The following is a 14,906-nucleotide window of genomic DNA, read 5'->3' on the forward strand; positions in this document are numbered from 1 at the left end:
GAAGGAGTTTGGCGGCGGCGGAGCGGGCGGGCGCGGCTGAAGCGGCCGCGGCGGTGCGGGCAGGCCGAAGCCCTCCTCCGGCCGCGGCGGCCGGCCCCGCCGCGGGCACCGCCGCAGCCTCCGCTCCCCCCGGGGCTGCCGGAGCTCGGCCGCCGCGCTCGCTCGTACCCCGCTCCCCGGGGCGGCGGCTGCCCGCGTCCGCGGGGCGCGGAGCCGCGGCGGTGCCGCAGCCGCGGGCTGCGTGGCGGCGAGCCCCGGCCGCCCGTCACGTGCTCGGTGTGTTGCATTGTGTTTGCGGCGGAGGGAGGGCTGGCCGTGTCAGTGATCAATGTCATGACTTCCTCCTCGGGCTGGAGCAGTATCAGAGCACAGCTGAAGGAAGCTGATTACTGCTGGTTTCAAATTGGCTGGGAACAATACACACACACACGCACACCCGCACACAGGCACGGGCACACGCAGGCACACACGCACACGCAGCCCGCACCCTGGCTCCCGCGTCGCCGCTCCGCGCCGGGGGGGGAAGATGAGCTCAGGGGACGTGGTTTGCACTGGATGGCTCATTAAATCACCCCCCGAGAAGAAACTCAAGAGATACGTAAGTGCAGAGGCTCTGCCGATATTTTTTTTTTTTTTTTCTCGCTAAACGGATTTCGGCATGTGCTCGGTGTCTTACTCTTCCCTTGAAATGTCTCGCCTGCTTCGGCTTCGCCTCGGACCAAAACAAAAAGATTTACAAGTCCATGCGCTTATGGAGTGTTTTAGTTTTCACCGATATTCTTGTGCCCTTTGGAATTAACCTTTCCCGGCTCGTAAGATTATAATACTTCAGTTGTTATGCAACATATCTTAGCTTAAAAACCACATTTCGGTTTCAGTTAATGTTGCCGTAACTAACAGAATTGTTGTAACAGAATTTCAGATGTCACTTTTCCAGGGAAGGGCAAGAACCTCCCGAAAAAAAAAAAACAACCACTAATGCTTTAAATTCTAAGGCTCTGCTTTGTTAAGATGCTCTGTAATTCCTATGACACTTGCTAAAGGCAACATCTGCAATAGTTTTATTTACCAATTTAATACGCCAGATGCCGTTGCTAGCAGAAAGCTTTACTTTTTGTCTGTGATAAGGAGGTGCTAGAAGATGCCATGCTGTAAAGTTCCTGATAGCTGGAAGGTGAAGGGGGCTGGCGAGGAGAAGCGAGCACTGCATGCATGGAGAGCTGCAACTGCATTATGTGTAAAGGGGGCCCCTTGTTTCGTTCTGTATCTGCCTGCCTGTTTTTCTGAAAAAAAAAAAAAAAAAAAAAAAAGGGTGTGTGTTGCAAACATAGGAAACTGTATCATTGCAGGGCTGCGAGGAAGGCACTCCGGGGAGAAAGAAATGACCCTTAAAAAATTGCTTGGGACAGCATTAAAAATGTAAGCCCATCGTGGGCCGTTTTGCATACTCATTTGTGATGGTTCTTCATCAGGCATGTTGTTACTGTTGTTACACTTTTGGAATCGGTAATACTCGTTTGAGTCACGCACTTCTAACCTAACTTACCCCAGAGCACTGCGCTGTACGAGGAGGATGCCACCATATGGGTCTGTCACACTCCCGAGCCATATACACAGCTTACATCATTTGTCGTATTCACTTCTGGTTATCAGCATTTTTTCTGGACTGCTGATGTTAGCTTTCTCTAGTAATATGAGGAATAACTGTCTCGTGAAGAATGTGGTAGATATCATTTGGTAGTGTCTTTTTCCTTTGCACTAAAAACTAGGAGAAAGGACAATTTACTGATGTTAGAATTTACTTTTAACTTATTCTAAGCCAGAGTTTATTCTTTTAGATCACAGTGTTGCATTGACATGGCTGAATATTTGCTTTGTTCAGTTAGCATTTTCCAGTTCTAAAATAACCACTATGATGTGTCTCAAGGGAGCTGCAAATAAAATATGGGTATCTAATTTTTGTTATATTTTGTAACGAGTGTACTAATAGCACTGTATAGCAGGCACTAGACAATGTAACAGCCACTGATTCACCCAGCTGGTATCATTAGTAACTCTGTCAGTGAAGCTATTTTTGATGACTCAATATTCATAAAAGGGCAAAGTAGAGAAAACAATGTGATAAAGCTGCGATTTGAAAGCCCCCATTATACAGCCAAGATAATAGTCACAACAGGGGCTCTGATCAGCTCACAAGACTAGTTGCAGTCTGCTCTGCTCAGATTTTGCACTACAAAACCTAGGGAAATTGGGTCTATGTTATTCTTCAAACGTCAGCCACTAGATTAGCCAGATCTTTGCAGATTAGGCTTTGTTTTCTAGTTAGGAGGATAAACTACTCCTTTGTCCATAATAAAGCAGAAAGAAATCTGCTGTAAGTACAGCAAAGATTAATGTCCTTTCTCGTGCGACTGGTTACACAGTGGATGCTACAAACCAAGTGGAAATTGTCTCCTACCCGCTGTAAACTATTTTTTTCCCCACTTTTTACATAGTTTCACCAGCATGGTAGCTTGTGCATCTTGCACTGGGGTGGCGGATAGCTCAGGCTGAACCACAGTGACTGCTTAAAAACAACACAAGCTTTAAAACAATGACTGTTTAAACTGACTTCAGTAGGTGTCAAGTGTCAACCGCTTCCACGAGAATGGTGTTGGCTCTGGTTCTGAACTGACAACATACAGAAATTCCCAAGCTTTACACCCCGCTTTGTGTTCAGCTGGCGAAACCCATGGTCTGAGCTGAAGCTTCCAGGGGGCTTCCAGTGCGGGTTTGGTCCGCTGCTCCTTGGGACCTCTCTTACACTGGAGCGACTCGGTTGCTCTCACGGGGCTGTCTCCCAGTTTACATTTTCCCGAGTTCAGCATCCGGCCTTTGTAAGGTCTGGCCTGAGGGTCTCGTGTTTTACACACGGATAAATTCTTAATCCTCAATCTATTACAATCACTAATAAAATCCAATTAATTTCAGTGGAATCTGTAGTTAAGAGACCAGACAAGGTGATGAATTCAGGTTGTGAGTCTGGGAACTGCAGATAGTCCCACTGAAGCCACTGAGAATATTTACAGCATTTATAAAATTAAACAAATACATCTTTGCGAGATTGGAGCCTAAAGACCAAAGTATACCTTAATTTATGCTTGCTCTCTGATGAAAGCAATTAGGTTGGCTATGCATAAACAAGTCAGAATTTGGCTCTAGGTAAGCAGAACGCTATTTTCAAAAGTTTGAAAAGCGAAAAGCAGGTGTTAAGAGTCTATATTTTTCCTGTAATGTCTTACAAAGCTGATGCTCTTAGTAGCACTATTCTTAGAAGTGTCTTATCATTCCCTAACAAAGGCTGCTCTCTTACATGTGCAGGAAACGAACATGAGATTAATTACCCAAGTGTAACTTTCTGTAAAAACAGAGAGCTTAATGCTAAATGCAGAGAATTCATTAGAAAGCACGGGGAGCTTCACTTCAGCAGGCAAATACTCTAATAGCGGCTTAGTAGCATGTACAATGCTTTTCCCTCTGATACTTGAACCATGAATCCACCACGTCAGCCTACCTAAAGAGGCAGTTGTGCAAGGAGTCTCCCGGGAGAGCATTTGGTGTGTGTTGCAGTTCTTTGTCCCCTAAGTGTGACCTGAAAGCTGTGCTGCTCTCATTTCCCCACTTGGTTCCAGCTTTTCCCACCGGTCGGGGCTGTGTGGGTCTGAGGGGTGCCGGGGAACCCCAAAGCTGTGGCAGAGCTGGGCATGGGGCAGGGGCGAGAGAGGAAGAAGCTGCTACCAAAAACTAGGAAGTGGTGGTGGTGGAGGTGAAGTCCATCATCCTCTAAACCAAAAATGCTAAGTTTCAGGCAGAGCTTGACACTCAGCCCCAGGGGAGGAAAACCTGGCCCCACTGGAGATTTTTGGTATTGATATTAGTGGATCATGAGTACCAGCCTCTGTAGGAAATTAGATGTCATGGGAGAATCTGCTCCAGGTCTGATGGGTTTCGCAGTGCCTTATATTAGTGCTGAATACATCCAACCAGGGATTTCAATAAGGCATTCAGAGCCGCAATGGAAAAGAGTGTTTATGTTTGTTAAAAAAAATGTAAAAATTCAGAAAGCTCCGGGTGATGTTGTTCACGTATCCCAATTCTGTAATGTCAGCCTTGAACAGCCGTCTTTTTGATACTTTTCATATGGAAAATGGCTCACTGACTGGTAATATTTATTTTCTGTTTATTGGAGAGGGGAGAGAATGGTTTCATGGCCTAGAAAACAAAGGAATTACTACAGCCAGTGCAAAAAGTCACTATGAGGGGAAAAAAGACATGGAAGAAGGCACAGAGGATGTCTAATGGAATAAGAGACTAGTGCCACTGAAAAGACACATTGTTCATGTGCTGATAAGGAGAAGGAGATAGGATTTTTAACAGGCAGCTGATTTCAACCTGTCCTCAAACCGCTGTCCTGTAGTTTGTCACACCTGTGAGGAGCAGCAGCGGTAGTAGCCAGCCTGCCCGCCAGCGCGGGTGAATGCCACGCCAGTATTTACTTACTGTTAGCGTTAAGTTACGTGGTTTGCAATAGTAAAGGGCTATATACAGATGCTTGCTTGTTGTGAGTCAGTGCAGCTCCATTTAAGTCAATGCTGCACAGCTGTACCCCAGCTGAAGAGCTATTTTTAACCTTCAGTACTATACAAATTGATGAGGGAAGACCACTTGCTCAAAAAAAAGAAAGTTTCCCACTGTACTTGAGTGACTGGTTTCTTCAAACATTATTGAAAATCAAAATTCCTTGTCAGCATCTCTAGAACAAGAGTCCAAAATGGACCCCGTGTTAGAAAATTTAGCCTTGCACTTCTTACCACACTTCTTCTTGGAGTGTCTGGTCTGGGAGGACAAACAGAGGTGTACATTAATGTACCAGATGCAAAAAGCTAGTAAAGCAGTGTCCGTTCCCGCTGTCTCTGGGCGAGGGGTAGTGAGTGCTGTCAGAAGGCCACAGCAGCAAGTAGCTGCAGACGGACGTCTCTGACTGTTGGGATCTGCCAAACTCGACCACAGCACACCGTTGCTAGGGTTTTACAAGATAAGAGAATCTAGACGACTTCTCCATTTTTAGCTGAAGTTCTGGTATTTATCAGGAGACCAAATGGGAAGTTACTGGCCACTAAGAAGAAAAAGTAAAGTAGAATTATGGAAGAGTGTGCTCAAGTAATAGGAACAAGAGTCCCACAGCTCTGCTAAGGGTGGGTGGGATATAGAGCGTCTGCTCTCTGATATAGCATTGGGCTGGTGTCAGCAGAGGACACTGCCACCCTCGCCTAAAAGAAATCCCCAAGTGCTGTGTGAGGTCAAGTACTTCTCTGCTGGTTTGGGATTTGGGGGAAGTTTCTGAAAAATAACTATCAAAGAGAAATCTGAACTTAATTTTTGTCCATAAGCCCTTTTATTTCCAAATGCTTCCTACGAAGGCTCACCTCTTGAGCTCTGTCCCCTCTGAATAGAGAGTTACGGCCACCTTTCATACCCTGCTGGAATCAGCATCCTGAACTCTCATTGAAATAACTGAGCTTATTTAACAAATTTGTGCAGGTTTTGTAACTCTAGTTTAGAGGCTGGGTAGGAATAGGGGTCCCGTGTGATGGAGAAAGTTGACAGAGTCTTTTAGCTGGTTCTAGTTGTAAGTTTTGTACCTACGTTTTTCTTGCTGTTACTTTATCGTAAAATCCAGCATATATTCTGTCTGGTTTGTATGTTAAGGAAGAGCTCAATAGTGAGAAAATGAAGACTTTCATACAGAAACTCCTGTGCTGCAGACTGCATGTTCCCTTCTCTGTGAAATCCTGAACCAATTGATCTCACTGGTAAAATAACAGCAGAAAATTTATTTTAGGGAGGAGTTTCCATCACTGGAGTTAAACATTTGTAATTAGCTAAGTGCAAATCAGACCATTTTCCACCACTTAACCTTGTTTTGGTAGGTTAAGTGCGGTGTTTATTCTAGACCATTTTCTTCCATTTTAACCATGTTTTGGTAGTTTAAATGCAGTGTTTAATGAGATAGGCTGACTTCTAAGAAAAAAATAATTTCTAAAAAACATTGCTGTTCTTGGCAACCTGTGTATCAGAATGTTAAGCAGAATAATTTCCCTTGGACTATTTATTTGGGTGGAGCCGTCATAGCCCTGAAGCCCCAGTTTAATCTTTGACTACATGTTTTCAGTGCACAAGAATGTCCAGCTATTGCTTTCTATTCAAAACAGAAACCTGCAAGTTATCAGGTCTTTGCATTCAAAAATAGAGACTTAAAAAAAAACATGCTAGTTTGAAATACAGAAGGAAATGTTAACTTGAGTGGTAATTAAACTAGTGATGCAATCAAACATGTCTTAGAGGAAAAAGCATTACAAGTAGTACTTTGGTGAACTCTTGGTTGTAGCATGAAAACTATAATATGGATAAACACATTACTTCTACCAATAAGGCATTAATATGCTATGAACGTGTATTATGCCAATTTGATAGGTTTTTAGGGAAAGGGACAAGTTTACTCCTATAATGTTACTCAGCAGAGAAACAGTCATTTTATTTGCTTTCTTGTCCTTTTCATTTGAGTTGGAAATGAATTAGTAATGTGATAAGACAAGGAAAAAATGCCATCTTTGAAATGAAATTTGCATGTCAAAACATTACATCCAGCCAGATAAAATAGATTTTCCTCTTTCTCACTTAATTGTTGAATAAAATGCAATACTTCAACTTTTTATTTTTTCTGCTTTACAATAATATCTTGACTTGTTTCAGGTTGTGTTGCATCAGAAAAAAAAAAAAAAAAAAAACACAACAAACATATAGCCATGCAAAACTCAGTTTTAAAATCGGCTGCAATTTGGTATTTGTTAAAAATAAACCAAAACTGATGTCTAGTCTTCATGGCAGGAAAATACTCCCTTTCTGAGGCTAACTCACTTGTAGCTTTGTAATTGTTAGAATGAGACAACTGCTCTTAGAGATTTTGTTATTCCCTTCCCTTGCGATGCCAGAAACCCCACCTGACCCCCGCAGTCAAAACTGCTTTGTAGCTTTCCCCAGAAGCCTTGAACGGCACATTTCAGTTATTCAGTATCCTTTCCCATAGAGCATTTTACAGAAAGGCAGTGAAATGTCATTATTAGTATGAATTGAAAATTACTTAAATGAAGGTGTTAATTTAAATGGAACTTAGATTGTCATCTGCAAGTTTTTGACTCGTTTTTGACAACGCTTTTGAAATGGCAATAGTTTCTGTGAGCCCTGTTAGTGACAAATATTATTCATCCTGTGACTCCCAAGTCTCGAGGACCATGGCTTATGTATCAATATTTCTGTTGGACAGAATAATGGCCATAATGGGACCCTGTCTAAATTTGCAACTGTTGGAATCTCAGCAGAGCGCAGAGTTTGTGAACAATCTGTTTTTACATACCAGACTTGGAAACTGTTTGTAGAAGTTCAAGGATTTCACAGTTGTGAAGCCATTTTTTTCAAGCTGACATGAGCTGGTCGTGCCAAGGAGAAGCCAATAGTTCGGAACAAGCGTGAACCATGTTTTACTTGCAGACCTTACAAATTGTGCAGTAAAGCCACTAAGTTTACAGAAGTATTGAGTTTATAAACGCTGGGAAAGCCGAACGTGTATGCCTGCTGTAAAGCTGCGCTTCCAAGATCTGTTGCCTATTCCACAGAAAAGCCACCGGCATTCAGAGGTGACTGTGTGCTGATCAAATCACTATGAGATGAGAAAGAGCATCTGAAGAGATGCCAGCTGAGTTTACAGTAGCAGTGAAGAAACAGTTTCACGAAGTCATACACTGCTTCATGAAGTGCTCACTGCAATTCCAGCTACTACATCCGTATTGTTTACTAATATTTATAGTGGAGCTTTGCAAGCTTAAGAAGTTTTATTTTTAATAAGTTCAACATTTTGAACGCATCCTAAGAAAATGATTGAGATCTCATTGAGGCCTTAGGTTTAAAAATAAGAAGCACTTACATAGCTCAGGGAATTGCTTTTTTGAGATACTTAGGCACGTTGCTCCCACTGAAATAGGATTTGCAAAATGTTTTCACTGGGTACTCCTCTGACTCCAGGGCTGTTTTTAATGGTCTTCAGTGGCTAACTTTCCTTGTAAAACAGTGGGATTTGGACTGTCAGCTGAAAAGGGGACTGTTACTGTTTCAACTTCACTTTCCACTTTTTAAAATGTTCCTTTTTGACAGATAGATAACTCTGAGCGTCATATCACCCTTGAGCAATGGATTATAAAATAATGGTGAACTGTTTTTGTGAAGTGAGGGAAAACCACCAGATAAATCCCATCATTATTTCAGTATCCTCCCCAAACTCCCGCTTTCGTCTGTGCTGAGCCTGAGAAATATTCAAGCTGAAACATCACTAAGACAAACAAACAAAAAGGTTAGGGGACAGCCTGACTGCCATAGGAAGAACAGGCTTCGTGACGGTGACGCTGCTTTGGTTCCCCCTGTGCATCCCTCTGCATTGGCTTTGCAGACTGGAAACCTAATAATACTGGCTTGTAAAGGGAAAAATAGAAGCATTTATTGAAGTGTTACTAGACTGCAATGCTTTAACAGTTTTCTTATGAAAAATAGGTTCTTTTCTTTTTTTCATATTCACAACTGAAAGTACTGTTGCTATGTTACTGTAATGGTGTGTAGGCTGCTAAATAAATAGAGGGAGTTCAGTCCATGCCAGAAATAGAAAGCCAGGTCAGAGGTGACATTTGGGACATGTTGAGAAAAAAGAGAATATATAATTATTTCTTTCCTTGCTATCATTCTTTTCAGTCTCATTAGCCCCAGACTACTTAGGAGGAAATTAGAACAGAATTTCTGGACATGCGAGAGTACTAAAAATTGACACTTCGGGAGTTCTGCTAAGTCTTTTGGCTTTGTTTTTTTTTGCAAGATCAAATTTGCAAGGGAAACTGATAAAGCCGTGGCACCTCACACACTTACTAATTCAATAGCTTCGAGGTATCACAGGGCATGGGAACTGTTGAAAATTCACTCTGCAAAGGTGTGCTCAGAAGGGAAAATCTGACAGAGGGAACAAACTTGGAGAAAATGTGCTCCTGTGAAGCCAGAAACAGGAAATTTGAGTCCATTGTCCTTTTTGGGATAGTCTGGCAGGTTACCAAGGACCAGATATACAAAAACGTGCTTAGGCTCTTGTGCGAGTAGCCCTGGGCACCTGCTTGCACCTCCAGCTGCCTAAACATCGCTGTGAGCCCGGCTTGTCAATGTGCATGAGTGCCTCGTTTGTACAGCAGGGTCATTTTTATCCCTCCTCTGCTGCCTGCAAATGCTCCTCATGTACAGACCTCGGCACAACGAGCTCTCGTTTAAGCTCCAGCGGCTGATTCAGTAAATGGTGGGAACTGCAAGCTGCTAATGTGAGGATGAGAGCCCAGTCCTCCCTCCACCCGTGTCAGTCGGAGCAGAAGCAGCCCTTCTCCTAGGAACGAGCACTGCAGCCTCCTTACTTGCAGGCAGCGGCCTCTGACTTTATTTCCAAACTGCTACCGCAGATGCTGGATGCTCTGGGCTGTGCTCCCCTAGCCACAGCCCCCTCCCGGCCCCTTGCGGGCGTCGCTGCGGGCGTGCACAGCACCCCGCTGCTCCGGTCCTGCCTTGCCCTTGGCCCCACGGCTCTCGTGTGAGCATCGCAGCCCTGGGCCCACAGCAGAGCAGCTGTGAGCTGTCAGACCTTCCCGCTAGCAGGAGGTGGGACACAGAAACGCGGACCAAGCTTGCTCATGTGCGAGTTAATTTAGCAGATTTGTAATTAATCTGGAAAATCTTCTCTTTAAATATATATGTTTACTTGTAAACAGATTATTAATGTGACACAATACGAGGCATCTAATTTCTTTGTGTATTAGGGAAGAAGCCCACAGCCATAACCTAAACCAGTTCAGTGCATGCAATCCCGTAGAGATTTCTTTGTGGTATTTTTGTAGTTCCACAAATCTGTTACTTTCCTACAAAGAAACAATGTAAATGTGCCCCCTACCCAAGAGACCTTTGGATCTGAGGCATTCCAGAAAATCCCACATTTACCATAAAACTTATAGAGAAGGATTAAATTAGAGGGTACAACAAGAGCCAGTGATGCTAAGTACAGTTATTCTTGTTCCTAAATTGCAGGGTTTTTAAAATTTTCTTTTTATTTGTTAACACTCCTTGAATGGAGGGCTGGAATTTGAATGGCTAGGAGTATTTCCTAACGTGATGGATGTGAATAGCTGGTTTGATATGAAACTTTCCTGATTTTCAGCCACAAGCCAAGCCCTAGTGCCTTAGACCTCGAGACATGTCCGCAGAATGTCTGAGGTTCTGTGTCAGAAAATGAACGACTAGTTTAGGATCCATCAGGGCTGTTTATTTACTCACATTAGGAGTTTGCTGCTGCTGCAATTGGAGACATTTCTTGTTCTCTAGCACAACCAGTATTCAGCCTCAGATTGAAGGAGAGGGTGTTAGAGGCTTTTTTGTCCCCTGTGGAGTTCAAACCCTCGTTTGGGCTCTGTCAAATCCTTTACTCTTGCCAGAGACTGCATTTATCTCAGACCCTAAAGAGCAATTATTATGATTTAGCTGTCTTCAGAGTGAATAAGATTTTACCAGGCACTTTCTACACAGAAATCTCCAGCCGGGAGAAGTGCAACCTACAGCCTGTCCTTTGCAGGGCTTTGTTGCCCATGCTCAGCAAATTGCCCAGTTTTAACCATCAGCAGCAGCATTGCTAAATGGAAAGGAGGATGAATTATACCCTCTGCAGTTCTGTTATGTTATCCTCCTAAAGGACCTATTTGTCTTTCATTATATTTCCAGGTCCTTTGTGCTTGAAATGATCTTCTAAACTTTATAAGGAAACTTGGTTTGCTGGCTGGTAAATTAAAGCTGTTTACCCATTAGAGTATTCCAAGTAGGCTGCAATGACTTTTGCCTGTGCTCTTTGTTGGGGCGAACAGCTTGACTGTTAAAACTGAATGAAATTATGTCGAGGCAGAAGATGGCAGACATGGCCAGGTTTCAGATAAGCTATAGTTAGCTAGGTGAAGATTAAATATCTTTACACTGCTGCTTTAAATCCCTAAGGACTCCCCTCACCGTGGCACTTACCTTGTCATGAGTTCGGAGATGCTTCAGTGAAACTTGCCATTCGAGAGCGGGCGATACACGTTCGGGAGGCGAAGAGCCAGAGCGAGCTTGCACAAAGCGGTAGCTGTGCAGTCCTTTCCAGAATACAGTGATGGAGAGGGATAGTCATAGAGATGCACCCCAGTGATATGTCTCAGGAACATTTCCAAGCAAATGATTTGCATGTAGTTTAGCAACCTGAGCTATGTGAAGATTTCAGCAGCGGTGGCCCTGATTCTCATATGCTCAGAACTTACTGTGCACCCACAAGCAGGTTTCAGTTTGACTCGTTCCTCGGGTTTACTGGATTTGGAAATGGAACTGGGATCTCTATATGAGCATATCGTTGTAGATTTTAGTTCAGAGATTTTTTTTTTTTTAAGAAAGCAACCATTTTATGTGCCATCTATGCGTAGGAATAAAAGATAAGGAGCAGAGGAAAGCACTCAGATACAAGACCTTGTACTATTAATGGTCATAAGGCCTAGGATCATTTTGTTGCAGGGCAGCTGGTCACTTCTGACTTGCACCTAGGGTTGCTGTGGTCAAGGTACCCGCTCTGAGTGGAAACATGGTCATGCAGAATCATTCCAGATCTAGTTCATGGTGCCAGTTCAGGGCAGGATCTTCATGGTTCCTTGCTGGGACTGACAAGAAAAGGCATATGACCCTATGGATACAGTAACAGTGGCAAGTAAGGATGGCGATGTAGCGCAACTAAGTCTATACCATCAAGCAGGAAACTTTTCCCTTCCAAAATAAAATATACCCACAATGGACAGAAAGGCCAAGTAGATATGGGCTTTAACAAGCTACTGGAATTGGGCAGGTGTGCAGTCAAACTGGAAGGTTAGATCTTTGGCTTAGAAGCTTTCATTTGCATTTGTCAGTTTGCACAAATCTGCTTGGAATACCTCTTCGTCCTCTCTGAAAAGATTTCAGATATAACATACTTAGACTCATCAGAAAAAAACAGCCTGAAATAGAAATGGCACCTCATGTTCTCTAGCAATATAGGAGCTTAAGGAGAAACCAGAAGCCAAAAAAATGCAGTCTCAAATTCTAACCCATTATGACCATATTTATGGGGAGCATTTAAATAATCTGAGCTGTTTCCCCTACATATTCCTTACTACTAACAACAGTACCTTATGACTGGTGATAGCTCGTCTTCCATAAAAACACTGAACTTGAATATCAGAGTTCAGCTTCAGGCTTCTCTCTTTAGCTTTTGTGTCAATTGGCTGGATGCAGATCAAGCACAGCGCCATGGTCCTCAGCAACAAGGGAATGGGGAGAGAAAAGCAGATAGATAGGAGGATTTTGCCTCCCAGTGGAAATCCCCAGGTCTGCCAATATCAGAGCTCCTGATAGCTCCAGTGTAACTGGGAGAGGTGGTATGTAGTATGGGAACTGCAGCATTTACCAGCTTGTAATTGGAAACTGAAGACAATGAATGGATAAGAATATGTTAAAATGCACAATTTCACATTATTTTGTGTAACATCTTTCACACAAAACTTTCCACTCAAAGAGATTACAGCCAGATAGAATTATGGCAAAAAATAAAAGCAGAGTTGCAGAGAAATTGGTAACTTCTTAAAAAGAGTAAACTGTCACTGAAAAATCTCACTTTCTATTTGAGAAAGAAAATCTATGCATGGTGCAGCCATTTTTGCTTTGCCTGGCATAAGATTTGCATGACTCACAGCCAGCAACATGCTGAGGACCTAGAAATACATAATACAAAAGCAGATGCTGGCTGCTGGCCACTGGCTGGGGAATTCCCGTACCATCTTTGAAACGATGATCCTGTTTGATGGGGCAACACACAGAGCGCGAGGCAAGTGCATATGATGTTTCTCCCCTAGGTGAGGTTATTAATCTGAAGGGTGAGAGACAGTGTGAAGGCTGCTAAACACCTACTATCGTAGCAGTCAGTCCCAGCTGGTGAGGATGGGTGATGTAATGGATCAAGCAGGAGGAGAAAGTTTTCAAATGGGAGGGTGTAAAATTTGAAAGGCTGCACGTAGGAATGAAGAGTCACAGTCCTAATTCGAGTACACAGGCAGCTCAGCAGATGGCCCAGCAGATGAGTTGCTATGCACCACGGTATGTGTGAGAACATGAGAGTAATGGCGAGGCTCCATGCAGAAACGTAGCCCTGCCCTGGGCATGGTACGGGGTAGCATCAGATGCCATGTTCCTTACCCCAGCTGGGCCCTCCGTCCACCATCAGGGCACTTTGTTGGCTTGCACACCGAGCTTTCCACAACAGTATTTCATATTGCTGTTCTGCATTACAGCAATTTCCTCCCCCGTGCTTCGCTTTCCCTCTCCAAACAGAGCAAGAGCCATCCCCAGAAGTGTAGGTCCTTCCCAGTCATGCTAACACCAACGTTACATCGCTAACTTCTCCTGCCTTAGGCTGCAGCTCTCAGGCTGAGCTGGCACGTCTCTCGGGGTGGAAAACCTCCCGCTTCGGGCCATAGAACAGCCTCGCTGGGATGTTTTGGGTTTTTTTCCTATAATTCCAGTTCCTCCAGCAGTAAAGTCCAATGGCCAGAGAGATTTCATCTGCATCCTATGTGACTTCCACCTTCCCTAATAACTGCAGCTCTTTGGGACTTTTAGGAAAATTCAGAATTCAGAAAATCTCTAAAAATCTGTTCTTTGTTGAAGAACTGACCAGTTTGCATCTGACTTTCTCCAAGAGATCTGTTTTGCAGCTTATTGTTTGTGAGGCTTTTGGGCTCCATTTGCAAATCACCCATGCACTTATAGCTAGATCCTGGAAAAAGCATCTTTACCACTAATAGCTTAGAGCAGCCATTGACACCTCACATTTATGTTGTGCTGCCGCTCAGCATAACGGTGTTAGGAGCTTTGGTTTTTTCAGTGGTTTTCTAACAAACCTCTGTTAATCCAGAGAATATATTCATATGGGAAATTCCAATAATCCATGTTTTGTGATACAGCAAAAATCTGTCTCGCTAGCCTGAGTTCATGTGTAACGTTGATGAAATGACTACTACAAGTTGTTTCAAGAAGCTCCATTTCCAGTGCAATCTACAGGAAAATTACATAGGTGTATAATGATGCATGAATTCAAATCACTATAATTATGCTGATAAACATCTTCTCAGATGTTCTTGGGATGAGTGACATCTTTTTCCTTTATCTTAAACCACTTCTGAAGCAATATAAACTAAACTGGGAACAATGTTCTTTTTTTCCAGTAGCAGAGTGTTCCCATGGCATACTTCGCCAGCAGATACATGGCAGCTCAGCTATGCTAGCAAAACTGCAGACAAGCCCTTAGATTCAAGCAGCAACGACACAAGCAGTGGTAATCCCTGCTTTCCCCCACGCTATCCTGTCAGATTCCTTTTATCATCTTGCAGTCTTAACAGCATAGTTCAGGCTTTGTGTCTCCTTTGTCCTTGGTATATTTACTTGAATTGCAAACAAAGAGATTCTTTAATCCCTCCTATTTTTGTTATGGCATTAAGACTACCAAACGCGCTGAGCTCGCCCAAGGGTAGGCTGTCATTCCCATCATGGGCTGGCCAGTCATTGGGGTGACAGTAATTCTGTGAGCCCCCAATGAAGGTTGTTTGGACCAGGTGGTAGACTAGGATACACGGTTGAGGATATTTCACTATTGGACCTTTAAAGTGTGTTTAGCAAGGAGAATGTTCTGATCTTCTATA

General features: G+C 43.4%; 1 protein-coding gene across 3 annotated transcripts in view; it reads left to right on the plus strand.

Annotated features, from left to right (window-relative positions):
* Positions 1–239: 239 nt before the first annotated feature.
* Positions 240–14,906, plus strand: part of GAB3 (GRB2 associated binding protein 3) — a 70,517-nt gene continuing 55,850 nt past the window's right edge. For 2 of the 3 annotated variants that reach the window (XR_014229396.1, XM_082323399.1), the window contains exon 1: positions 240–598. Coding sequence is in view for 2 of the 3 variants with exons in the window: in XM_082323399.1 (XP_082179525.1) it covers positions 527–598 (72 nt within the window). In the remaining variant the exon portion in view is untranslated. The remainder of the gene's footprint in view (positions 599–14,906) is intronic. The other variant, XM_082323400.1, reaches the window with a different exon arrangement.

This window comes from Platalea leucorodia, assembly GCF_965183815.1.
Source record: "Platalea leucorodia genome assembly, chromosome: 10".
In the NCBI taxonomy this organism is placed as follows: domain Eukaryota; kingdom Metazoa; phylum Chordata; class Aves; order Pelecaniformes; family Threskiornithidae; genus Platalea; species Platalea leucorodia.